Below are 26,213 nucleotides of genomic sequence, written 5' to 3'. Positions count from 1 at the left end.
AAGTGGTAGAAAATGATTCTCTGTTTTACCAGCAGCCTGTGGTTCAATATAAATATGATTTCCTTCAATTAAGAGGTAGTTAAGATGGTGGACTGTGAGGAGAAGGTACTTGGTACTTGGTCTCACCTCAACGGCGGCCGTTCTGTTGACGTGAGGCACGAACATGGCGGCCACGGACTTGTGAAAAATGAGCAGGGCCAGCATGTTCACGAAGCGCATTAGGTGCACACCGGGGATATCTTCAGGTTCTGCAGCCGTTGACGTCAGTGTCTGCAGGTTGGCGCGCACGTAGAAAGCAGCCAAGACCCGGCGCCACCACGCTGCCGAAAACGCGAAACTGCTGGTGTATCATGACTACCGAAGTATGACAATATAACACTATAACACTAATGTCATATTTTTTCAATACTTTCTTTAAGATCATCTAACTTTGTACAAGCAAAAGAATTTGTTTCTCTGTAATTTGGAAATTTCACCTGAGACTGAAACAAAATGTTTTTCTTGTCTGATATGCACTTTATAAAACGAACTGCACCAACGTTTACTATTTTTCCATAATTTGTTATTAGACTGGAATATGTGGGTAGAGAAATATTAGCGATAATTTAGATGCTTTTATGTTTGTCAGAGAGTCAACTGAGATAGTAGGAACGCCTCTGAGTGTTGCCTTGTTAGGCATGTGTGTGATTGCTCAGAATTCCTGTTCTAGCCACGGTAAAGCGCGAGGATGTGTACCTCGTGCAAGACGAGAAGTAGGACAATGTACCCTCTACTGCTATAAAGAGTGGGAACGGCGTGCGTGGGAAGACGAAATACGCTCCAGATAACATAAAGAGCCTGTCCCGATATCCTCTGCACTTGACCAGGGAGTTCTCGTAACAACTGAAGCCACTAGACCATTGTCGTAGACGCAGACACTGTCATACCCTTAGCATCGACAACAGTAAGACTCTTCATGCCGCATTAGCAAAGAACTTTTGTAAGGTGTACCCAGTGAACTTAATTGAGAACTACTAACTGAATAATAAAGCTACTCATGTAAAATTCTAACTCCGTAATCTTGACATAAATCTTGTCGCTGTTACTAGACTGGCACATTGCACCTTTCCTACTGTGATGTGGCCGAGTGGCAATATCTAATCGTTCAACAAAAGAAAGAAACATATTTAAAAATTATGCCTGTTTGGCTTTGTTCGAAAACGATCTAAATATTGTTGTAATAACATCTGAATCAGGTTACTTTGTTTAATATAACAATCGCAGAGAGTGAAAATTATTAAGATTTTGAACGAGAATGCTATTAAATTACTAGTAAAATAATTTAAATGCAATAATACTGGCAGACTAAAACAAAGTTTTTTTTTCATTTCGTGACTGATTTTTGAAAGGGTTTTCTTTTGCTTGCTTGGTGCTTCTTATGCCAACGATGTAGCTCCTTTGAATTTTATTATTATTATTATTATTATTATTATTATTATTATACACAAAGATTTATAAATTACTACAGACAGTGAAATCCTACAATTTTTATTTGTGAATTTGATGAGTTTTACCTTTACAAGTAAACGTTACTGCGAGGTAACGCAATGTTGTCAGTAATAGAGAAAGCTCTCCAATTAGCCATTCCTGTAACGATTATTTGAATTTTTTCCCAAATTATTACATTTTATTTCCTTTAGTAATTTAAAACGATAGTTAACATTTCTGTTTGTTGTTCAGAAAAGCGATTCTGTCGCTTTCATGTACGAGCACATTAGTCAGCACATGTTTGTTCAGGTAAGTCACATAATTGTTACTGTTCTGATAGCCAACAGGTTAATGAATGGGGTATGTCCAGTTGGAGTGACGACCGAATTTAGAAATAACTTCCATTTGCTCTGTCTTTTCAAAATTTCGTGGTACTTCTTGTTGTCTCTGTTCTGTGTGAATTGCACTACTTAACAGAAAACATTCGAAATTTACGCAAGAAGAAGGAGGAGTAAGTTACTTGCAGAAGTAACTTGTTATAGACATTCACCGCTGATCAATTACCGTTTCGAAAATGACTGCCTTATCTTTCACATCCAATTATACTAACAGAGTTGCGTGTAACAACCAGTAAAGACTGAACGAAAATTTGACAAACGGAACAAAAATACAAGAAGCGAGGGAATGTTCACAGCAAACACTTCTTGAAAATAATAAAATCTAAAACCGTTCGCTGGAAAGCACAGGCTATTTAATTTGGATTAAGGATGAATGTTTTGACACTCTACTCCTTTTCACATTCGTCAGGTATCAGCAAAAACATCCTGTAAGTGCGCTAGCGTCACCAGAATAAATTACTGGTGTTAGGAATGGACCCTTACTCTATGTCAGAACACATCAAGTGTTTACCTGTAAAAAATATGTTTAATTTCTGTATTATTGTCAAAGAAGCACACGGGTTTACATAGATTATCACATAACAATTTCAGGACAGTTATCCTGACCTTACAATGTTAGATAGACAATATTCAATCAGACTGGTGAACACGTGATTAAAGACTTTCCAGACATCAAAATGTGAGATTATATAACAGCAGAACTTATATTACTTTGCCATCTAGGAAACAAGACTATACAGAACCGCCGGTACAAGAAAGGAATTAGAATTAGATTGCCACATATGAAGAAAATAATCTTAAATACATATTGTCAGCTTCCTACAACAAGTCATCTATAAATGAAAATACTGAATATTACTTTTCAAAAACTTTCTCCTCGTGTAACGTATGCTTTAGAGATCGTATTCAACTGCTGAGCGATACTGACTGTTCGTTGGCCCTGTGTTGCGCATGGGAACAATGTCGTTTAACAAAACCTTAAACTTAGTGAAAATAAGGAATTTGAAATAATGAAAAGTAATCTAAGGAAATGCCAAAAGTAATCAGTTGTGTAGTCAGTGAAAACTATTCAGCTGAAGCTCATTACTGAAATACATTATGAATGTTACGTGACATGTGCAATTTCTGACTTGAAATATCCACAGAAATAAAATACTGCTCTGCTAAGAAGAAAAATAACCGTTTGAGATTACCTAAACTGTGCACTATACATTAATCTGCTTGCTTAGCACAACACCTGATACTTCAGACAACGAACTGTTTCCACATAACAAGGCAAAGAGAGATCTGGCATGAAATTAGAGGGCCGCAGCTCTTACTCAATATGTTGTTTTGCGTCTGGTGTATTGACGATCTCGAAAGCAAACAAAAATCAGCACATGCAGCAGGTAAAGAAAAAAATTAACCACTCACTGTAAAATTCGTTGTTGTCCCTTTTTTGTTATCATTATTATTTCTTGTCAGAAACACTGCGCGGTTTCGTGTGGCGCAAGATGCAATGCACGTGCGACAATATATTCAAAGCTTCATTAACACTGGTGGAGGAAGGTTTTACTTTAAAAATGTCGTTCTTGAAAAATTTAACTCTGATTGTTGTAAAGGACTGTTCATCAAAGAAGACCCTAAAAATTACGAAATTCTCTAAATACAAAAATTACAGACATCTGAAACAATTGCGTTATTTGTGAAATAATGAAAACAAAGAGATCAAATTAACACTAATCGTGAATGTTAATAGTCACCTGAGTAACAAAGATTTCCTTCAATTAATAGTCTCGACAAGCAAACATTTCATTCTTGCGCATGCATTGGTTACCTTGAAAAATTCTTCCAAAAAATCTTTTCCATCAGTAGAATCAATAACGTATGTTAACAAACAAGTTTTCATCGCCATAATAAAGTATTCCAAATACTATCTCTCGGATTCACAAATATCAAATTTCCTTCTCTAAAACTCAACTGCCCGCTACTATGCGTCAAATAAGAATGCCCCGGCGCTGCACAACTGAGTGGCGGAAAGCCCACCACAGATAAACTTAGACACAGAGTCAAGAATCTTATTCACTATTCGTGCAGCGCGCTCATTCATCTTTGCCCCAGTAGAGTAAAGGTGAATAATTTACAGTGGAATAAAACATATGAAAACCTTTCATTACCCCCTGGCCCCACAGAAAAAAAATTCGTATGGTTTGTCTCAGATGTGGTAGGCAAGGAAAATGATTTTCTTTTAATTACAAAGAAGTGAGTACAATAAGCTACAATTATAAATAACATTACAAGTGTTAGGACTCAGTGTTACAAAATTAACAAGAGAATATTCCGATTTGTGTTTTACAAAGGATGATTGTCTTTGCTCAGGGAGGGATCACACACACCATTTACTGAGTTTTGTACATTGTAGGTAAATACTGCGTCACTTACAGCCATCGAAGATGTGCTTTTATGTCTCATATCATCAATCCTGAGACTAGTACTGTTATACAATTGAAGGCAATATGTTGCATCACTTAGCACCAACGAATTTATCATTAAATGGCTCTTGTCATTAATGCTGTGGCTACGAAAGTAAATGCAAGTAGTACAGTACTGATACGTTTCTTGGAGCATTGTTCAAGTCATATCAGAGGTAGCCTAAGTAAGGCAACTGACTGTCCATTAGTAACAACCCTCTGAAGACTGTCAGTAAATGTAGAACCAAATATGAACAACATGAACAGACTCAGGGAAGTAATTTTCCAGTGACAACTCATACGTCCATCTGAAGTCTCGTAGGTATCTTGCATTGTCTGTCTGAATTAATTCAAGAAATCAGTTAGCTGAAGCCAACATGTAATCAGGCAAGGGAACTGGTGCTTGTATGTGCTTCCGAGTCTTTTCTTTAATTTGTTAATGAATTCAGCTACCATTGACAGTTTACGTGAACATAGCTAATTGTCTCATTTCATTTCCAACTCCGCTCCTCTAAGCACCGTATTATCATGTATGTTTGATGATTGATTTCAACCTTTGCGCGCTTTGTAATTATTTGTATTACCTATTCAGTGACCGGAATCTAGTTAATGCATCATGGCAATAAACAGGATTTTATTATGACGTTTAATTTCATTCCGTAGTTTGATGAAACACTTTTTCGTTGTATCTGTGTGAGCTATGTTAAAACTCAGATTTTCATTATTTTCTGTTGCGCGACTTAGTCATAGCATTTCACATGATTTAATGGGGAGCGGTCTGTGCGCTGCATAGCTCACCGCTTTCAGATAATTCTAACAGCTTGAGCAGTGAGGTACTCGAAAGAAGATAGAGGAAACACTCCCGATAGATAACGCTCAAGTGACAGTGGTCGGGTTCGAGGCACGTTACACTAACCCAACTATTGCGGACGGAAATAATATCGCTGTAAATCAAAACTTACATAAAGCTGCCATTAACATACAAACCGATGAGCATGTAATGCAGCAAGTAGCCAACATACATCTCAATACAAACCGAAGAACAGCAACTGTAACAACTCGATCACATGCAGCAAACAACTTCACGGAAGCCAGGAACTATTAGCAGTGGTAACAACAACCACGACAGCAGCGACTCCCTCTTCCAGAACTGCTACCACGCCATCTTGGAGCGCTTCATCGGCTTATGCAATCACAGCAAGAGCTACAGCGACAGCAACGGTAGCAGGGTACAGTGTCTCAACAACACTGCTAGCAACGGCGCTGCGAACAGCAATGAACGCAGCTGAAAACAATCGTCATGATCACTCTGATGACAGTCCATGTATTGTCTAGATATTGTCTATGTTGAGATTAAATCCCAAACTGTGAGAAAACTCCACAATGGCACACTCATTGAAAGAAAGTAGCGACGGGAAAAATAAAATTGTTGATAGCAAGATAGTGTCAAGTAACACGATAAAGGTTGAACTCACTTCTGGCATTGCGGATAATTCACTTGTTGCAACCTGATTACTGAGAGAGAAAAATCTAGAACCTACTCACAATACGAATATCAATGAGAAGGACATAGTGAATGACATACAGTCATTTCCACCAGCCAAAATTACACTGTCCAGTCATATTAATATATGACCACCTGTCAAAATCTGCAGTGCGGACCGCTGCCAGACGTATAGGAAGAGAATCAATGGGGGTCTGGAAGGTATCAGCAGGGATGTAGAGCAAGACGTTGAGCAATGCCGACCTCAGTTCTGTGGCCAGCTGCGGTAGATATCTCTGTTGAGGATCCTTGGCGTGCACAGCCCGATCGAAGTGGTCCCACAGATTCTAGATTCGGTTTGAATCCGAAGAGTTCTGGGCAGCTAATCCCGATGCTCTTCAGACTACGCAGGTACATCGCGGTCTGTGTGACACGTTGCATTGTCCTGCTTGGAGATGAAATCGTCCCGAGGAAAAGCACACCGCACATAAAGGATAAATGCATACTTGTATTGCTTGTATTGATCCATTGTGCCTTTCACAATGACGAAATCACCCAGAAAATTGCACGATAACATTCCGCGGAGCAGATCCTTCCGACGATTGCTGCCAGGTGTTTGCTTTCAGAAGTTGCACACCGTATATGCCAGCAGCCATGTGTCCGATGGAGTATAATACGTGATTCATCTCAAAAGGCCACCTGTCGCCACTCGGGGGACGCCCAGTACCTTTCGTAGCCGATGAACAACAGTCAGCGTGCAACAACTTTCGCTGAACGATCGTTGAGGACACGCTGCTGGTAGGCCCTTTGGTTCATCTGGGCCGTCAGCTACTCACCAATTCTACGTCTATTCGCCATTACACACCTCCGCAGTCGTCGTTCATCCCTGTCATATATGGCCCATGGTGCACCGCAGTTGCCCTTGCAATGCTTAGGATAGCGCCTTTTGCCAAGCATGGTGTACTTTAACCACGGCGGCACTCGAATGTTTACAAACATTTCGGAATGCTTCCACTCTTGGCACGGAAGCCAATGATTATGCCCTTTTGAACGTAAGATAAATCACACAGTCGCATTACGACAACGATTGCACTGTTTTGCGCGTCACTCTGACACGCTTTATACACACTCATGCTCATAAATTAAGCGTAATACATGGTGAAACAACGCTCTGGTGGGCGGTTTGCGGGTTTAAATAACCTCGGGGTATGACCATGCGGTGCATTTGACCTGCGGTCGTCGCACGGTGGCGCTGGCAGCAGTCAACATACGCAGAAGTGTGTTGGTGCACGCCAGAGTACGGTGCAGCGAGCAAGTGAGCAGACGTTTTCAGACGTGCTAATGGTGACTGTGTGTTGAAAATGGCTCAAAGAACACATGTTAATGACGTTATGAGGGGTAGAGTACTAAGGCGACTGGAGGCTGGTCAAACACAGCAGGTCGTAGCATGGGCCCTCCATGTGCCACAAAGTGTGATCTCAAGGTTATGGCAACGATTCCAGCAGACAGTAAACGTGTCCGGGCGCTACAGTACGGGACGTCCACAGTGTACAACATCACAAGAAGACCGATATCTCACTATCAGTGCCCGCAGACGGCCACGGAGTACTGCAGCTAGCCGTGCTCGGGACCTTACCGCAGCCACTGGAAGAGTTGTCTCCAAACACACAGTCTACAGACGACTGAACAGACATGGTTTATTCGCCCGGAGATCTGCAAGGTGCATTCCACTAACCCCTGGTCACAGGAGAGCCCGTAAAGCCTGGTGTCAAGAACACAGTACATGGTCGTTGGAACAATGGTCCCAGGTTATGTTCACGGGCGAGTCCAGGTATAGTCTGAACAGTGATTCTCGCCGGGTTTTCATATGGTGTGTAAAACCAGGAACCAGATACCAACCCCTTAATGTCCTTGAAAGGGACCTGTATGGAGGTTGTGGTTTGATGTCCGCAGCTCGTGGTCTTGCGGTAGCGTTCTCGCTTCCCGCGCACGGGGTCTCGGGTTCGATTCCCGGCGGGGCCAGGGATTTTCTCTGCCTCGTGATGACTGGGTGTTGTGTGTCTTTCATCATCATTTCATCACCATCGACAAGCAAGTCGCCGAAGTGGCTTCAACTCGAAAGACTTGCACCAGGCGAACCGTCTACCTGACGGGAGGCCCTAGCCACACGGCATTTACATTTTTTGTGGTTTGATGGTGTGGGGTGGGATTATGATTGGTGCACATACACCCCTGCATGTCTTTGACAGAAGAACTGTAACAAGTCAGGTGTATCGGGACGTCATTTTGCACCAGTATGTCCGCCTTTTCAGGGGTGCAGTGGGTCCCACCTTCCTCCTGATGGATGATAACGCACGGCCCCACCGAGCTGCCGTCGTGGAGTACCTTGAAACAGAAGATATCAGGAGAATGTAGTGGCCTGCCTGTTCTCCAGACCTAAACCCCATCGAGCACATCTGGGATGCTATCGGTCGACGTATCTCTGCACGTCTTCGAACCCCTACGACACTTCAGGAGCTCCGACAGGCACTGGTGCAAGAATGGGAGGCTATACCCCAGCAGCTGCTCGACCACCTGATCCAGAGTATGGCAACCCGTTGTGCGGCCTGTGTATGTGTGCATGGTGATCATATTCTATACTGATGTCGGGGTACATGCGCAGGAAACAGTGGCGTTTTGTAGCACATGTGTTTCGGGACGGTTTTCTCAACTTATCATCAATATCGTGGACTTGCAGATCTGTGTCGTGTGTGTTCCCTATGTACCTATGCTATTAGCGCCAGTTTTGTGTAGTGCCACGTTGTGTGGCACCACATTCTGCAATTATCCTTAATTTATGAGCATGAGTGTACCTTCCATTGCCAGTGCTGCCACCTGCCGTCAAACTTAGGCGCTTCTCACATTAACGTGACTGGATCGCGTAGAATATCAAGAAACGTGTGGTCAATGGCGAAGCCACCAAACACCCTATTCCTATGTTCTGGTGTCATTCAGATTAGTGTGGTTTCCAGAATATGTCTCCCTGTATGGCTTCAGATGCGAAGTATGGTAAACCCTAAAGACAGCCGGTTAGACAGTCTTGTAACTAGTTCCAGTTTTATTACATATGTGGACAGAATAAAGCACGCTGCTCCAGAAGTTGTAGTGGACATGATCTAATACAGTGTATATCAACGTCTGCTGCTAGACGCCTGTAGTGCTCTGGTAGTCACCTGTCTATAGACCGGGACTGCCCATTATATCCTCAGTTACCGCCAAGTATATAGCTGTCGTCAAAATTTTGCGCTCAAACCTCAAAAACCTATATGCCACTGTAATCAGAGGTGACAGTTGCCAAATTCTCGTCAGCTGTCGTAATTGCATGGAGAGTTCACAACAGTTTTACAATCACAGTCATCTCAGGGGGCAGTCTCAAATGGCATCTTCGTTTCCTAAGCATTCTGTCACTTTGTACCGATACCACGGTCCTTCCTAAATAAACCGGTACATTGCCAATACAGTATTTTGCATGACGTAGATATGCTATATCAGTATAACGGACCAGTCGCTCCTATCAGGCAAAATCGCTACCCGCTGGGGGCTTCTACAGGATCGCCTTCGAACCAACATTAAGTTGATTGATACTAACGAAATAGACCATGTTGTATTATATGTAAGTACAAGTTTACATGAAAACCCCTTCGCCCCATCTGCTAAACGGACTTAGAGATTTTATTATGGATATCCATTCGTGTATAACGTGGCTCATAAAATAGTACGTCTGACACAAAAAAATGAAAATGTTCGTATGGCATTGTTCGCCGGGAGGCCCCATTTGGGGGAATTCGACATGATAACAATATCGTCAGAACAAGCGACTGGCTACAGAACAACGGAAATAATGTTCCTTCTATTGCACAATGGAACACCAGGAGCCTTAGGCACAAGTGAAATAGGTTGATTGATATTATGAGCGAACTGCATGCCAGTATAGCAACAATTTCTGAAATCTGCCAAACTAACGATGTGTACCTGAAGCACAACCGTCTTAAGAAATTTTAGAAAGGACGGAATTGATTGACAAGGAGTTTGTGGTTACAGAGGAAAAAAACTTAATACGCACACCTTGTCGTATAGAGATAAATAGTATTCTCAGAGATACCTTGTCGCTCGACATAGTGAACTTACAAAGCATTCCGAATGTTGTGGCTATATACTGTCCTCCTCTTGCTCAAAATTCTGCAGCCGTATGTCCACATATATTCAAACCAGCTACCGCATAAATCCGCATTTGGAGGAGACTTCATTGCATGCTGTCGCATGTGGGACGACCGATTAAATTATGCCAGCGGTAATGAAACAGCAATCTCCATCACTCAATCAGATCTAGTTTTACTAAGCACTAAACGACTGACCTGATTAAGTATTTGGTCAAAAAGCCCATCCTCGACAGACTGTGCGCCAGTCTCTTCATAATTGTCTTTAAAATGCCTATGAGAACCATTCATAGCCACTCACGGCAGTGATCAGCATCTTACTGAAATCTCTCTGACAGCACATGCATCACGTCCATTAGGACACACGTGGGATGATGGTATCAACTATAAGCATATCAACTGGTAGGGATATCAAACGAAAATAAAATGGAGCTTTTAATGCTTGTATATCAGACGACGACTTGAAGGTAGAAACACGCAATCTAAGAATACAAGTCTGATAGCCGTCCTTGATGACTCAGGTATGAGCAAGTCGGCTACCAACAGATGTAAAAACCGGAAACTATGTTTGGATGCATAATGTTATCATGCGATCGGTAAAAGAGGGCATGCAATTAAGACATTTAGAATAAATCCGACATGCAATAATTTAACGCAGAATCATTGATAGACCTGTTAGTACCAGCCTACGTGACATGAAGTATCCTTGAGTTGTCGATCTTTCAGCAAGGATATGTACCTAACTATAGATCAAAAATGGATACACCTTCTGTATAAATGAACTGCAACATTGACTGAGGAAGAAAGACACAGCGCGCCAAGGCTTGAACAAACTTTCGTACTTATGATTTTTAACCTCTCCCACAAAATAAATATGACTTTTCAAAACATCTTTGTTCCTGAGCAATGGAGCGTAATCAGAGTTATACTAGATCCCAAATCGGGAAAAGATCCATTGTCAGTTCCCTCTTTCCGGCCAATAGCCATAACTCGTGTATCTGCAAAATAATGAATAAGATGATCAAGAATAGATTACAGTATTTTATGGTACATAACAAAAGTCTTCACAATATGATATTTGGTTTCCTGAAAAATGTCAGCACATTATAGTCACTAAGTGTCTTTATTACGAAAGTGCAGTTGAACCTCACTGACAACCTGTATACGTTTGCAATCTTCCTAAATGAAAGGGATACGTACGGCAACGTCGATATTTCTGTATTATGATAGATCTATTTAATATGGAAATACCACCGAAAATAGTCAGTTAGTTATCGCATTTACTACATCACAGGATCTTAAGACCAAGCGCGACGGACGGACAACCGATTTCCAGGAACCGCCTACAAAGATTTGCCACAGGGGGATCCTTTCAGTACGCTAGTTTTTAACATACATATGATAGGTTGATTGGTATACGATTACTTTAACCTGTCACCTTTCTACATGATGAGGACGCCTTTGTGACATATGTCAAACACAAGGAGCAGACCCGTGCTTTGTACTACCAGCAAGGTTTCTGTGCTGTCGTAACTGGGTTTCTCGAGAAGGTAATGCATATATTGTGTGAAAGGTGCCACCTGATGTCGTTACTAGACCCATGATAGACACAGAAGCAGTTTGCTTGCTAATATAAACCACACTATTTTATCATCTACTCGTGTTAAATACCTACGATCCTTTTACATGTGTACAAACAGTTAATTAAGACTCCGCTTCTACGCCACGACTGAAGGTTCTAGAATGGATACAAGCAGCAGCTCTGCATATTTGTAATGGCCATATTAAATCGACATCCAGTCTCTTATACAAGCGGAATTGGCATTTCCTCCACTCGCTACGAGACGAAAACTATTATTTGTCCGACACATGTCGAGGGTCATATCCTCTATCATTCATGATCCCTATTACTAAATCTGATACAGATTTAAGTTATACTGGACTAAGGAACCCAAATCCGCGCTAATAAAACTACATTATATGGTGAAATCCTAAAACGTCCGATACCAGGTGTTACCATTAGTTTCACAGACGTCATGTAGTGTCAGTCACGCGATATCCCTTTAAAAATTCATTGTGCCATGTACGCTGGTAGCCTGATTGAAGAATCAGTACCCTGGTGTGAACTGAGAGCCTCTACACTGTCTGAAGTGGATTGTAACTGGCATGACTGGTACAAATCGTACGCGATCGTTCCAAAACGGATGTCTCTGAAAGAGCCGCTTCTTCTGATGACCAGACAGGTTGGGGACAATCCTCCTAGTATTCAACAGTAGCTTTGATATTAACTGTGGAGTTGAACGCCATTCATGAAGCTATTCCTCACGTTGTCGCTTTCAAGTCGGCAAAGTCCTAATATGTTCTGACCCAAAAAGTGCCCTACAGTCTCTTACGAGAGCAGCCGAAGGAAAAGCTGTAAATCCCTTGGCACACGATATACTGAGAAGTGTCAATAGAGCAAAGGGGCTGCGTAAACTGATTCTTGTACGTTTGATACAGGGACGTGGTATTATGGACAACGAACGTGCAGACCAGCTGACTAAAATACTGCAGCATATACTTTTCACCGACATACCCCTACTATACACTGATTTTCATAGTATTATTAACAAATTTTGTCGCAGTTGCGAATATTCTTGATATCAACTGAATTAGGAGTGGAGCTCATACTTGTTGGTGACCCATGAAAATTTATACCCGACCGGGACTCGAACCATGACAACCCGTCTATAGCGAGCAGACGCTTTAACCGTCTTTTTTTCTGGATTTTATTTTTATTGTTTTTATGTTGTCTTTTTTTTGTTTTGTTTGTGTGTGTGTGTGTGTGTGTGTGTGTGTTTGTGTGTGTGTGTGTAATTGATCAGAGGCCTTCTGCGCCCCGCTGGTAATATGTTGAGTCACGTCTTCTCGAAATTGATGTGTTCCGTTCAATTGTTCAGAAATGTTCATTGGTTCAAACAGGAAACCTTCTTCTCTCTTGGCTTAACACATTCCAGCTGCGAGGCGGGTCGTGGAGAGCACTCCCAAGGAAGCTCGAGAAAAATTGTCTGTATTTTGGGTGACGGACAACGACATAATGACAATCATTGAGGTATGTCCAAAAATCGAGTACACAGTTTACAGTTTGTCCAAATAGGTAGTGAATGGCATGTCCGCGAATCCAATTCACAGCATTGGTCTTTGTCCGAGGAAAATATTCACGTTTCGGAAATAATAATGAAAGTGGAGTAATCCGATCCGGAATGTCCCGCGTTAGAAAAGCGATAATACGACGAATCAAGTGCCAAACCTCCGCCGCCGGTCCGCAAACAAACCGATGTTCATCAGTGTCTGGCACTCCACACGTGGAACAGGGAGGTGATTGGGCGAGGTGGATACGATGAAGGCGGAATTGGTTAATTTGCTGACCATTGACAGTTAGGTACCAGACAGATTGAACATTCGTGTCAAGGTAACAGGCGAAAACCGCGCGCCATACATGACGCCAGTCAACCTGGGGGAACTTTTGTTCAATCGGGTTAGGTGGACGACCTAATTGGAGGACAGTGTATACTGCCTTTGTCTTGAGTAAAAGCTGTCTTGGTAAGGTGATGCGTAGATAACTGAGTTCAAGAAAGAAGTATCGTATATAATGGAACTGAGCCGGAACATCCGAGATCATCACTGGGGCTGACAGTGAGACCAGCGAATATGCCGACAGGAGGAGACCAGTGAGGCTCGTTGGGCAACGTGTCCATACCGTCATCTGGGAGCTGACAAATAGGGCGCGAGCTCTATCCGGCACGTGAAACAGACCTATCCCACCTCGTTCAGGGGGAAGAGTAAGGGTTACATAGTTAACTTTGAACAACAGCCCAAAGCTGACGAAAGATGCCATCGCTGCCATCATGCGACGTGCCACAGTAAGCGGGAAAGGTAGAACGTGTGCTACATGTGGAACTCGGGATGCGATATATATATTGACATATCGAGCTCGTTGGAGAATATCTAGGGATCGAAGGCGATGGTCCATAAGACCTGCTCTGATCATTAAAAGGAGGCGTCGGGAGTTGATGGCGGCTGAACGCCGGAGATCAGATGAAAAATCTATTCCCAAACAGCGAATGGTATCAACGGTGGTGAGAGGTGTAACGCACTCCACGGGAAGTCCCGTGCCAATGAACATAACTTGTGACTTACGTACGTTTAAAGAGCTACCCGACGCCTTACCATAAGTCGCTACCCACGTCAAAACAGCTCGAACCTCGTCGGCATTACGTAAGCAGATGAGTACATCGTCAGCATAGGCCGTGCAACAGAATCGGTATCGATCTATGGACAACCCTATCAAACGATGTCTGAGTCCACATAGCAAGGATTCCAAGGAAAAGGCGTACAAAATCGCTGATAGAGGGCAACCTTGACGTACGGATCGATCTATTTTTATCGGAGGAGTGAGTCTGCCATTGTACATAATCCTGGAAGAGGCACCCCGCAGAAGGCGCATCACTACCGTGATAAGGGCGACTGGGAAACCCATATGGTGAAGAACGGCCGTAAGGAACGAATGGTCAACCCTATCAAAAGCTTGACTAAAGTCCAAAGACGCAAGTGCCCCAGAGAGGCGTTGTGCCTGGGTAACGGCGATCATATCCCTGTAGCGGCATAAAGCCGTGCAGATGTTATTATCCCCTCCCAAAGATGCTTGGTCTGGCGACACAACATATTGGGCAACGTTTTTAAGTCGTGCCGCCAAAAGGCGAGTGAAGATTTTCATATCACTGTTAAGGAGGGTGAGGGGAGGATAATCACTGATATTGTTGCCACCATGCGGTTTATGTACAGGAATAACAATTCCTTCCATGAAAGCGTCCGGCACAGGTACGTCCGGAGACATCAGTTCCCGACACATGGAGGTGAAGGTGGACTCTAACAAATCACGGAAGGTGCGATAAAATTCGAGCGGAATACCGTCGGGTCCTGGCGAGCGATTGATGGTTCCTGCCCGAATCGCATCGCGGACTTCATCATCAGTCACCTCTGACATCAAGTCAATCGCCGCATCTCCAGGGATACCACCGACGTTGAGCTGTGAGACTTCCTCGATCAACTCTGGGGAATGTGGAATTGCGGCGTAGAGCTGCCGGTAGTGGGCGTGAAGCACATTCCCTATTGCAGATTGGGTTACGTAACGACGCCCTTCTTGGTCTGTTAGGACGGGAATCAATTTTCGGCGTCGATGTTGGCGTTCTTGGATGATATGGTGCATCGATGGATGTTCATGAGGCATGCAATCAGCAGTGCGAGATCGTACTATCACTCCTTCTAAATGCCTTCGCATAAGATTGGGGATTTCGGCCTTAGCATGGTTCATCTTTGTATGGCACTCAGGGGAGGCTGGCATCGTGGAGCATTGTCGTAGGATCCTGTAGTAAAAGTCCATAGTGCTCTTCCTCCAGGCGACAACATCTTTGCCATACCGGATCAAGGTTTTTCGAAGAGCAGGTTTTGCACACCGGATCCACCAGGATAAGGTAGACGGATACGTGGGACGGCGTCTATTACATGTGATCCAAGTGTCTTCTATTAGAAGTCGACAGTCAGGTGAATTAAGAAGTGCCGTGTCATTCAGGAGTAAGGAATTTGCTATTGTTAGCAGACTGACAATAAAACACCACCAACTCGGCCACGTATTTTAAAGGGGAAAAAGCATACTTGCAAGATATCAGCCCCAACAGTCGGCTCCGCGCAGTTCTGGTAGTGCGCACTTACGATCCTCCGGATGTAAAGCTTTTAAATTTCGCGGCCACTTGTTGTTTGTCACTCGCTATCCGCCAAATGGTTCTAATGGCACTGAACACTATGGGACTTAACTGCTGAGGTCATCAGTCCCCTAGAACTTAGAACTACTTAAACCTAACTAACCTAAGGACATCACACACATCCATGTCCGAGACAGGATTCGAACCTGCGACCGTAGCGGTCTCGCGGTTCGAGACTGTAGCGCCTAGAACTGCTCGGTCACTCCGGCCGGCTTGCTATCCGCCACTGCAGCAGCCCAGTGCTCGAGCGAGAAGAACTAAACAGCAGCTTGAGTAAAAGGTTTGCGAAATAGTATTGTGACGTTCGTAACAAGTTTTCTTCATTGTGTCAAGGTGTGCAATTTTTAGCTTCTAGCTTATGCCAGAGATCTCTTTGCTCTGAACTTTTTTATGTTGCGATTCACAAATTCGTTTTAAAAGAATCAAACGAATGAGTGTCATTATTAACACCACTTCCTTGTGTTATTTTCTTCGGATTTTAAAGATGACAGTGTTAAAATGAGGTACATAATTATGCAGGGAATGCGCTATATTTCAACGTGATCTGCACAATTAAATTGTAAATCGAAAATAATTATCTTTATGTCGTAATAATTCTTAAATTGCTTAGGTTTACTCATTTTACTTTTGAGGCCTATGTTAGCTGCAGAATATTGTTAAATACACCCACCAGAAAAAGTTAAGCATATAATTGGTTCTCTTATCCTGAAATAAGAGAGATATCTTATACTATATTTTTTGGTAATGCAGAACATTACGCAAAGGAAAACTACATATATGATCTCTTTGAACTGATTACGAAATAAAAAAGGGACCCTGCTCGAAGAAGCAAAAAGTTCCAATATGCCACAACATCAAAAAACATAACATAAAATTTTGTGTTTAGTGCACTGTTCAATAGAATGTAGGTCCTCCAAGAACCCTGATGCACTCTTGAATGCGACAGGCATGCTCAGTACCAACTCATTGCATACATAGACTACTGTCCAAAATTAAAGCAACAAACAGAAATTTTGCAAGGTTGCGTTTATTTTGCCACAAAACAGTATAAACAGGTGAAAGTAAAATAAAAGCAATGTAAAGAATACAGAACGTAATCAGCTGCAACATGAATAACGGTAGACAAAGAAGTTCTTCAGTTTTTCCAAGTTAACTGATTTGCATACACATCCTGACAACTCGTTAATGTGTTCAGTATGGGGTGTGACAACCTCTGGCACCAATACAAGCCTAACGACGGGAAATGCTGAGGAGGATGTCATCATTCTCATGTTGAGGTAATAACGCCCATTCTTCCCGCAGACTTGCTCTCAAGTCTTGCAGAGTAGTTGGTGGATGCTGACATGATGTAACCCATCTCCCTAGTGCATCCCAGACACGCTCTACCGGATTCAAATCGGGAGCGCTAGCAGGCCACCCCATGCGTGCAATACTTCCGTTTCCACAAAAACATCAACGAAGTCTGGGCCCACTGCACCTTGTAAGAACCGCGCATGGGATCCCAAGATCTCCTCACAGTATCTGACAGAAGTTAAATCTTGCTGATTCACCTGTACAATTTCATGAAGAGGTGTTCTAGCGACCAACATAATCCCTGCCCACACCATTATGGATTCTCCTCGATATCGGTCTCTTTCCACAAAATCTGCGTCCTGAAATAGTGTTTCACGTGCCCTCCAAATGCGAATCCGTCGAGAATCACTCCCCAGACAAAATCGGGACTCATATGTGAAAAGAACATTGGCCCTCCGTTCGACCGTCCAAGTGGCATGTTGAAATCTCCGCTCTAGACCTTCCCTTCTGTGAAGACACGCCAGAGGTAAACAGACAGCTGGTCAACAAAAGAAAGGCAGTTTGCTTTTTGCCAAATGCGTTTCGTTTATTTTATTTGCGAAGCATGTTGAGTGGCCTCTAACGCGTGCTTCTTTTTGTACATATAATAAATGTAGTATATAGTAGTTATAATATGTTATTATGTTACATTTTGACACGTTTTACTCTTGTTGTTCAGATCAGAAACAACTTTTGTAGCACAAATATCGTGATGTTAAGTTATCGTTTGGTGTTAGTTATCATTTCCACTCTTGTTAGTCAATTTTAGTCCATATGTGTGGTCCTGGAGATGTGTTCATTCGGCCCTTATGCCCCAACTGGCCGATTTACAGCGGTTCTTCACCCACATTTATTATAACACACCCTTTGCACTTTTCATGTGTTATAATAAATGTAGGTGAAGAAGCGCTGGAAACCGGCCAGTTCGAGCATAAGTATCGAATGAACACATCTCCAAGAACACACATATGGACTAAAATTGACTAACAACAGTGAAAATCATAAGTAACACCAAACGATAATTTAACATCACGATATTTGTGCTACAAAAGTTGTTTCTAATCAGAAAAACAAGAGTAACATGTGTCAAAATGTAACACAGTATCATATTGTAACTACTACGTAATATATTTATTATATGTATAAAAAGAAACAGGTATTACAGAGCACAGAGGATGCTTCACAAATGAAAGAAGCAAAACGCTTATGGCAAAAGCCTTTCATTTAGTTGCATAGACAGAACACATTTCCATGAATTTTTAGACAACATAGTTGTATGGAGATAAACAGCGATTAATTTACTTATAATCAATTATTCAAAATGACAGTCACAATCGCATTATTTATTTTGGCGGCAAAATAAATAATGCGATTGTGAATGTCATTTTGAATAATTGACATTTCCATGAATTTTGAAGCAACTAAGGAATGACGGAAAACGAAAAAATGAAGACACTGTTGATGCTTTAGTGTTCTTAAGAGCCGGCTGGTGTGGCCGTGCGGTTCTAAGCGCGTCAGTTTGGAACCGCGTGACCGCTACGGTCGCAGGTTCGAATCCTGCCTCGGGCATGGATGTGTGTGATGTCCTTAGGTTAGTTAGGTTTAAGTAGTTCTAAGTTCTAGGGGACCGATGACCTCAGTAGTTAAGTCCCATAGTGCTCAGAGCCATTTGAACCATTTTTGTTCTTAAGAGGTCACCACTATTGTACTGTCGGCTGGACCGTCAGTGACAGAGCACATCGAGTTCCTGCTGCGAATAAGGCAAGAACACCGTTCATTTTTTCTATATTTTTACGAGCTTCCATCAGGAGACACATATTTTCAGTTATCCGTGTAGCTACTAGTTTATTTTTGTGATTTCTTGCGTGTTCGAGTACTTACTAGGCACAACCTTTTATTTTAGTAAGAGTGTAGTGTACACTACCGTCATTGTTATCGACCCTCGTATCAGCCCTCGTATCGTACAGGCTTTTGCTTGTTGTGGCTAGTATAGCTCAGTGTCGGTTAGACCGCCAGTGAGAGAGCACTTCGAGTTCCTGCTGTTAATAAGCCGAGTACACCGTTCGTTTGTTACATTTTTTACGAGCTGCAAACAGGGGCGACTTCAGTAATGGATAGGAACTGCAATTTCTGCGCACAGATGCGAGCTGAGTTGGTGACCCTTCGTTCACAACTCCAGGCCGTGTTGGTTTCCGTCATACAGCTTGAGGCTGCTGCAAAGGGGCATCACTGTCAGGGGTCGGACGCGGGGTTGCGGGCGACGTCGAGCACGTTCCATGTGTCCCCCGATCAGTCCACTGCTGTGGCCGCCCCGGGTACTGCCTGCACTGATGTTGATCCCTCACCTGTGGTCGAAAGGGAGATCATTCCAAAGCCTGGCAGGCAGCGGAAGACTTTCCTAGAGACAGATCGGAGGGCCTCCCCAGTTCGTATGACGAATAGGTTTCGGACGTTATCTAGGAAGATGAAGTCTCTAAGCCGGATGCAGTCGTCCACCATGTTCCAGAGGAAGCTTCTCGGCACGCAAGGTCTGGGCATTCACAGAGGGTGGGTTTGCTGGTAGTTCGGATCTCCAACATTAGGCGCGTAATGGGGCCCCTTAGGAACATGGTTACCAATGAAGGGAAGGAAGCCAGTGTACGCTCCGTGTGCATACCGGGGGAGTCTTTCCGGATGTGGAAAGGGTGCTTCCGGATGCCGTGAAGAGTACACGGTGCAGCCAACTGCAGGTGGAGGCTCATGTCGATACCAATGACGTGTGTCGCTTTGGATCCGAGGAGATTCTCTCTGCATTCGCGCGGCTAACGGAAATGGTAAAGACTGGCAGTCTTGCTTGTGAGATTAAGGCGGAGCTCATCGTCTGCAGCATCGTCGATAGATCGTAAGTAGTATTTTTGGTGCAGAGCCGAGTGGAGGGTCTAAATCAGAGGCTCAGCCGATTCTGTAACCGTATAGGCTGCAGATTCCTTGACTTGCGCCATCGGGTAGTGGGTTTCCGGTTTCCGCTTAATAGGTCAGGAGTCCACTACATGCAGGAAGCGACTACACGTGTAACGGGGACTGTGTGGAAGGGATTGGGCGGTATTTTAGGTTAGAGGGGCTTAGGAAACCACTGAAAGGGCGTCCGTCCGGTTGGGGGCAGGTAAAACACAGTAAGGTAGTTGTAGAAACGATCAGTATTGTAGTTGTAAATTGCCGTAGCTGTGTTGGGAAAGAACCAGACCTCCAATCCCTAATAGAAAGCAATGAAGCTCAAACAGTTATAGGTACGGAAAGCTGTCTCAAGCCGGAAATAGGTTCAGCCGAAACTTTTTCGAACGACCTAACAGTGTTCTGAAAGAATAGATTAAATACAGTTGGTGGTGGAGTATTTATTGCTATAAGAAGTAGTTTACCTTGTAGTGAAATTGAAGTAGATAGTTCCTGCGAAATAGTATGGGTAGAGGCTGTACTTGACAATCTGACTAAACTATTAATTGTATCGTTTTACTGATCCCTGACTTAGAAGATACTGTTGCTGAACAGTTCAAAGATAACTTGAGTATTTCAAATAGGTACCCCACTCATACATTTATAGTCGGTGGTGACTTCAATCTACCCTGTGCATATTCTGGAAAAATTATACGTTTAAAGCCAGCGGAAGGCGTAAAACGTCATCAGAAATTGTACTGAATGCTTTCTCAGAAAATTATTTTGAACAATTAGTTCATGAGACCACTCTAAATGTAAATGGTTGCGAAAGCATACTTGACCTCTTAGCAGCAAATAATCCTGGGCAAATAGGGAGTATCGTGACGAATACAGGAATTTGCGACCACAAGGTAGTTGCTGCTAGACTGAATACGGTAACGCCCACAACCGTTAAAAGGAAATGCAAAGTACATCTATTTAAAAAAGCTGATAAAAACGCTCTTAACGCCTTTTTAAGAGACAGCCTTCCCTCCTACCGATCTGATCATGTAAGCGTAGAAAAGATGTGGAATGATTTCAGAGAGATAGTAACGACGCCACTTAAGAGATATATAAGACATAAATTAAAAGTGATGGATCTGATCCCCCATGATAAACAAAACGGGTCAGATTGCTGTTGCAGAGGCAACGAAAAAAGCATGCCAAACTTAAAAAGAACGCAAAATCCACAAGATTGGCAAAGTTTTGCAGAAGTTCAAATGTAGGGCGCAGTTCAATGCGAGATGCTTTTAATAATTTCCACAACGAAACTTTGTATCGGAATCTGGCAGAAAAACCAAAGAGATTCAGGTCATACATAGAGCACAGCTGTGGCAAGACGAAATCAATACCTTCACTGGGTTATAACAATGGTGAAGTCACTGATGACAGTGCCACTAAAGCACAGTAATTAAACATGGTTTTCCGAAACTCCCTGACCAAAGAAATATTCCTGAATTCCAGTCAAGAACAACTTCCAAGATGGGAAACATAGAAGAAGATATCCACGGTGTAGCAAAGCGGCTTAAATCACTTAATAAGGGCAAGGCCTCCGGTCCAGATTGTATACCAGTCAGGTTCCTTTCAGAGTACGCTGATACAATAGCTACATAGTTAGCAGTTATATACAACAGCTCGCTCACAGAAAGATCCGTACCTAAAGACTGAAAAATTGCTCAAGTCATACCAATACCCAAAAAGGGAAAAAGGAGTAATCCGCTGAATTACAGGCCCATATCACTAACGTGGATTCGCTGTAGGGTTTTGTAACTTATAGTGTGTTCGAACATTATGAATTAACTCGAAGAAAACGATTTATTGACACATAGTCAGCACGAATTCAGAAAAAATCATTCTTGCGAAACACAACCAGCTCTTTATATTCATGAACTAATGAGTGCTATCGACAGGGGATGTCAAATTGATTCCATATTTTTTGATTTCCAGAAGTCTTTCGACACCGTTCCTCAGAAGCGGCTTCTAACAAAACCGCGTTCCTATGGAATATAGCCTCAGTTGTGCTACTGGATTCGTGATTTCCTGTCAGAAAGGTCACAGTTATTAGTAGCAGACGGGAAGTCATCGAGTAAAACAGAAGTAATATCCGGCGTTCTCCAAGGAAGTGTTGTAGATCCCCTATTGTTCCTGATCTATATTAACGACATAGGAGACAATCTGAATATTCCTCTTAGATTTTTTGCAGATGATGCTGTCATTTACCGTCTTGTAAAGTCATCAGATGACCAAAACGAATTGCAAAATGATTTAGAGAAGATATCTGTATGGTGCAAAAAGTGGGAATTGACTCTAAATAAAGGAAAGAGTGAAGCAATTCAAATGAGTACTAAAAGAAATCCGCAAATTTCGATTACGCGTTAAGTCACACAAATCTGAAGGCTGTAAATTCAACCAAATGCTTAGGGATTACAATTACAAATAACCTAAATTGGAATGATTACATAGGTAATGTTGTGGGTAGAGCAGACCAAAGACTGCGATTCATTGGCAGAACACTTAGAACATGCAACAGGTCTACTGAAGAGACCGCTTACACCACGCTTGTCCGCCCTACCCTGTGGTATTGCTGTGCAGTGTGGGGTCCGCATCAGATGCGACTGACGAGTGACATCGAGAAAGTTCAGAGAGGGCAGCTCGTTTTGCATTATCGCGAAATAGGGGAGATAGTGCCACAGACATAATATGTGAATTGGAATGGCAATCATTAAAACAAAGGCGTTTTTCGTTGCGACGGGATCTTCTCATGACATTTCAGTCACCAGTTTTCTCCTCCTATTGTGAAAACATTCCGTAAGAACCCACCTCATATGGAGGAATGATCATCACGATAAAATAAGAGAAGTCAGGGCTCGCACAGAAAAATTTAAGTGATCGTTTTCCCGCGCGCCGTTCGAGAGTGGAACGGTAGAGACAGCTTGAAGGTGGTTCTAAACGCTCTGCCCGGCACTTTATTGTGAATAGCAGAGCAATTTCGTAGATGTAGACGTAGATGCATCGTTGTGAGTCGTGTTGCGTCGACTGGAACGTGCAATCTGGCAGTGCAATCTCGCAACTGATTTTCTTTCTGTCCGGTGTCATAACTCGACATCACTAATACGATTCTACAGTCAGATTGAAACTTATTACCCTTCTTAAAGTACAGGTTCTGTAAACAGAACGACTAGTGTGAGATGTGCGGCACATGGTAGGTGTGTTCTATCAGAGTTCACCACAGTTCAGTTTCATTTATAGTGCCACACCACTACAGCAGCAGCAGAAGAAGTACACAGGAGTTACAAGTCACACAGCTGGCGTATTCGGAACTAATAAAGGACATTCGAATATCTTAGACCACACAATGTAATTTTTCTCGCCCGTTGTTTTCCCCAGTTCTTCAGACTAACGATTCTCCACTTCATCAGAATTGTAAAATTCAGGAGATTTGAGGATCACATCAAGTTGGCATTGTTACGTGATATTCTTAGTGCAGATTATCTATACTGAAGAGCAGAAGAAACTGGTGTAGACATGCGTATTCAGATACGGAGATATGCAAATAGGCAGAATACGGCGCTGCGATCGGCAACGCCTAATAAGACAAGTGTCTGACGCAGTTGTTAGAGCGAGTACTGCTGTTACAATGGCAGGTTATCAAGATTTAAGTGATTTTGAACGTGGCGTTATAGTCAGCGCACGATGTGACACAGCATCTCCGACCTAGTGATGAAGTGTGGATTTCCCTTTACGACCATTTCACGAGTGTACCGTGAATATCAGGAATCCGGTAAAACACCAAATCTCTGACATCGCTGCGGCCGGAAAAAGATCCTGCAAGAACAGGACCAACGACAACTGAAAAGAATCGTTCAGCGTGACAGAAGTGCAATCCTTCCGCAAATTGCTGCAGATTTCAACGCTGGACCATCAACAGGTATCAGCGTATGAACCATTCAACGAAACATCATCGATATGGGCTTTCGGAGCCGAAGGGCACTAGCATACCCATGATGACTGCACGAGGCAAAGCTTTACCTCTCGCCTGGGCCCATCAGGAGCGACATTGGGCTGTTGAAGACTGGAAACATGTCGTATGGTCGGACGAGTCTCTTTTTAAATTTTATCGAGTGGATGGACGTGTACGGGTATGAAGACAGCCTCATGAATCCATGGACCCTGCATGTCAGCGGGGGATTGTTCAAGCTGGTGGAGGCTTAGTTATGGGGCGTGATATGAGACCCCCGATACGTCTAGATTCGATCCTGACATGTGACACCTACGTAAGCATCCTTTCTTATCACCTGCATCCATTGACGTCCATTGCGCATTCCGACGGACTTGGGGAATACAAGTAGGACAATGCGACACCCCACACATCCAGAATCGCTACAGAGTGGCTCCAGGAACACTCTTCTGAGTTTATACACTTCCGTTTCCCAGACAGGAATATTATTGGGCATATCTGAGATGCATTGCAACGTGCTGTTCAGAAGAGGTTTCTACCCCCTCTATTCTTACGGATTTATGGACTGCCCTGCAGGATTCATGGTGTCAATTCCCTTCAGCACTACTTCAGACATTAGTCGAGTCAATGCCACATCATGCTGAGGCACTTCTGCGTGCTCGCTGTGATCCTACACGATATTAGGCGGGTGTACCAGTTTCTTTGGCTCTTCAGTGTATATTACTAAACGAGCTGATGTACGGTACGCAGTACCAATCGCAGATTGCGTGTCTAATGCCTTCCACGAGCAACAAAAATTTAAAAATTAAACTTATGTTAAAGATTTAACACAGTAAGTCAAGTATTACAGTTAGAACTGTGCACATACGGTGTCCGAGAAGGAATGGTCTACATAAGGGGATACGACAGGAATCATCATTCGAAGCAAACTCTTGTAAAAACTGCATACCCTAATAGGCTATGAGCACTTCTTTATCTTCGAAACTGTGAAACAAAAATCTTCTTCCGCCAAGATCTATGCTTTCTTTATTTTGGGTGGAGGTAGTATCGACTAAAGCAAGAAAAAATTGTCTAGTAAGAGTGAGCTCTAAAATGTATACCTTAAGACCTGTGAGCACTTCAGTAGGGAAGACGAATAGGTGCTGGTAGTTCTTAAGGTAAGCAGTTTACAATCCAAGATTACTGGATATTTTTGTCTTGCTTTGGTCCATACTACCACATTTTAGAAAATGTGGAAAGCACTGAACTTGACGCAATAGAAGACACCGACATCTAGATCTACATCATACTCCACAATCCATTTAACGGTGTGCGCTGCAGAGTGTTTCTGGTACCGCTAACTGATCCTCCTCTTCCTTGTTCCTCTTGCGAATGGAGCGGGAGAAAAATAACTGTCAGTAAGCCTCTCTATTAGCTCTAATTTCTCCAATTTTCTTGTCGTGATCGTTTTGTGACATGTACGTGGGAGAAAGTATTATGTTGCTCGACTCTTCCTGGAAACTGCCCATTGCTACAGTAAACCCTGATGCACAAAGTCTCTCTTGTAGCATCTGCGATTGGAGTTTGTTGCGCATCGCTGTAACACTGTCGTGCCGACTAAATGAACCCCTGACGAAACGCGCCGCTCTTCGTTCGATCTCCTCTATCTCTTCTGTCAGTCCTACCTGCTAAGGATCCCAGATTGAAGAACAGTGCTCAAAAATCGTTCGAACAAGCGCCTTCGTGGATGAGTTAAATTTCCTTAAGATTCTTCCTATGAATCTTAGTGTGGCATCAGCTTTTCTACGATGGGTACTCTTTCCAGCAATTCGTCAAGAGGTTTGTTTCACAGTACTGAAGACGAATAAGTGCACATAACTCTTAAGGTGCGCATTTTACAGCCGATGTTTACTAGAAAGTGAAATGATCGTTCCCGTCATACCCTGAATATTGACCATTCCTGCTGGGACAAATATATGTTGTGAGGCAACGTAAGCAAGTACTCTGACTATATTCATCCATTATATAAGAAAGAGAGCACTTAGCGATTTGCAACAAACTTTAAACATATTTTCAAACCGTTTCTAAACATCTAAACATTTTCTCGCTTAAAATCAAATGCTTAACACATAAACTCATTTGTAAAATAATCAAATTTTGAAGCCGTTTTGTAAACGGGACATCGGTTCTTTAAAGAATC

The 26,213-nt window shown here is 42.8% G+C and overlaps 1 protein-coding gene across 1 annotated transcript in view; it reads right to left on the bottom strand.

The window, feature by feature from the left end:
• LOC126413071 (regulator of hypoxia-inducible factor 1-like) overlaps nucleotides 1-26,213 on the bottom strand; it is a 230,301-nt gene that overhangs the window by 123,218 nt on the left and 80,870 nt on the right. Inside the window, exon 6 of the mRNA XM_050082967.1 lies at nucleotides 127-320. Coding sequence (XP_049938924.1) covers nucleotides 127-320 — 194 coding nt within the window. The remainder of the gene's footprint in view (nucleotides 1-126; nucleotides 321-26,213) is intronic.

The sequence above is a fragment of the Schistocerca serialis genome, chromosome 7 (assembly GCF_023864345.2).
Source record: "Schistocerca serialis cubense isolate TAMUIC-IGC-003099 chromosome 7, iqSchSeri2.2, whole genome shotgun sequence".
Classification (NCBI taxonomy): domain Eukaryota; kingdom Metazoa; phylum Arthropoda; class Insecta; order Orthoptera; family Acrididae; genus Schistocerca; species Schistocerca serialis.
This window is presented reverse-complemented; position numbering and strand designations above follow the sequence as displayed.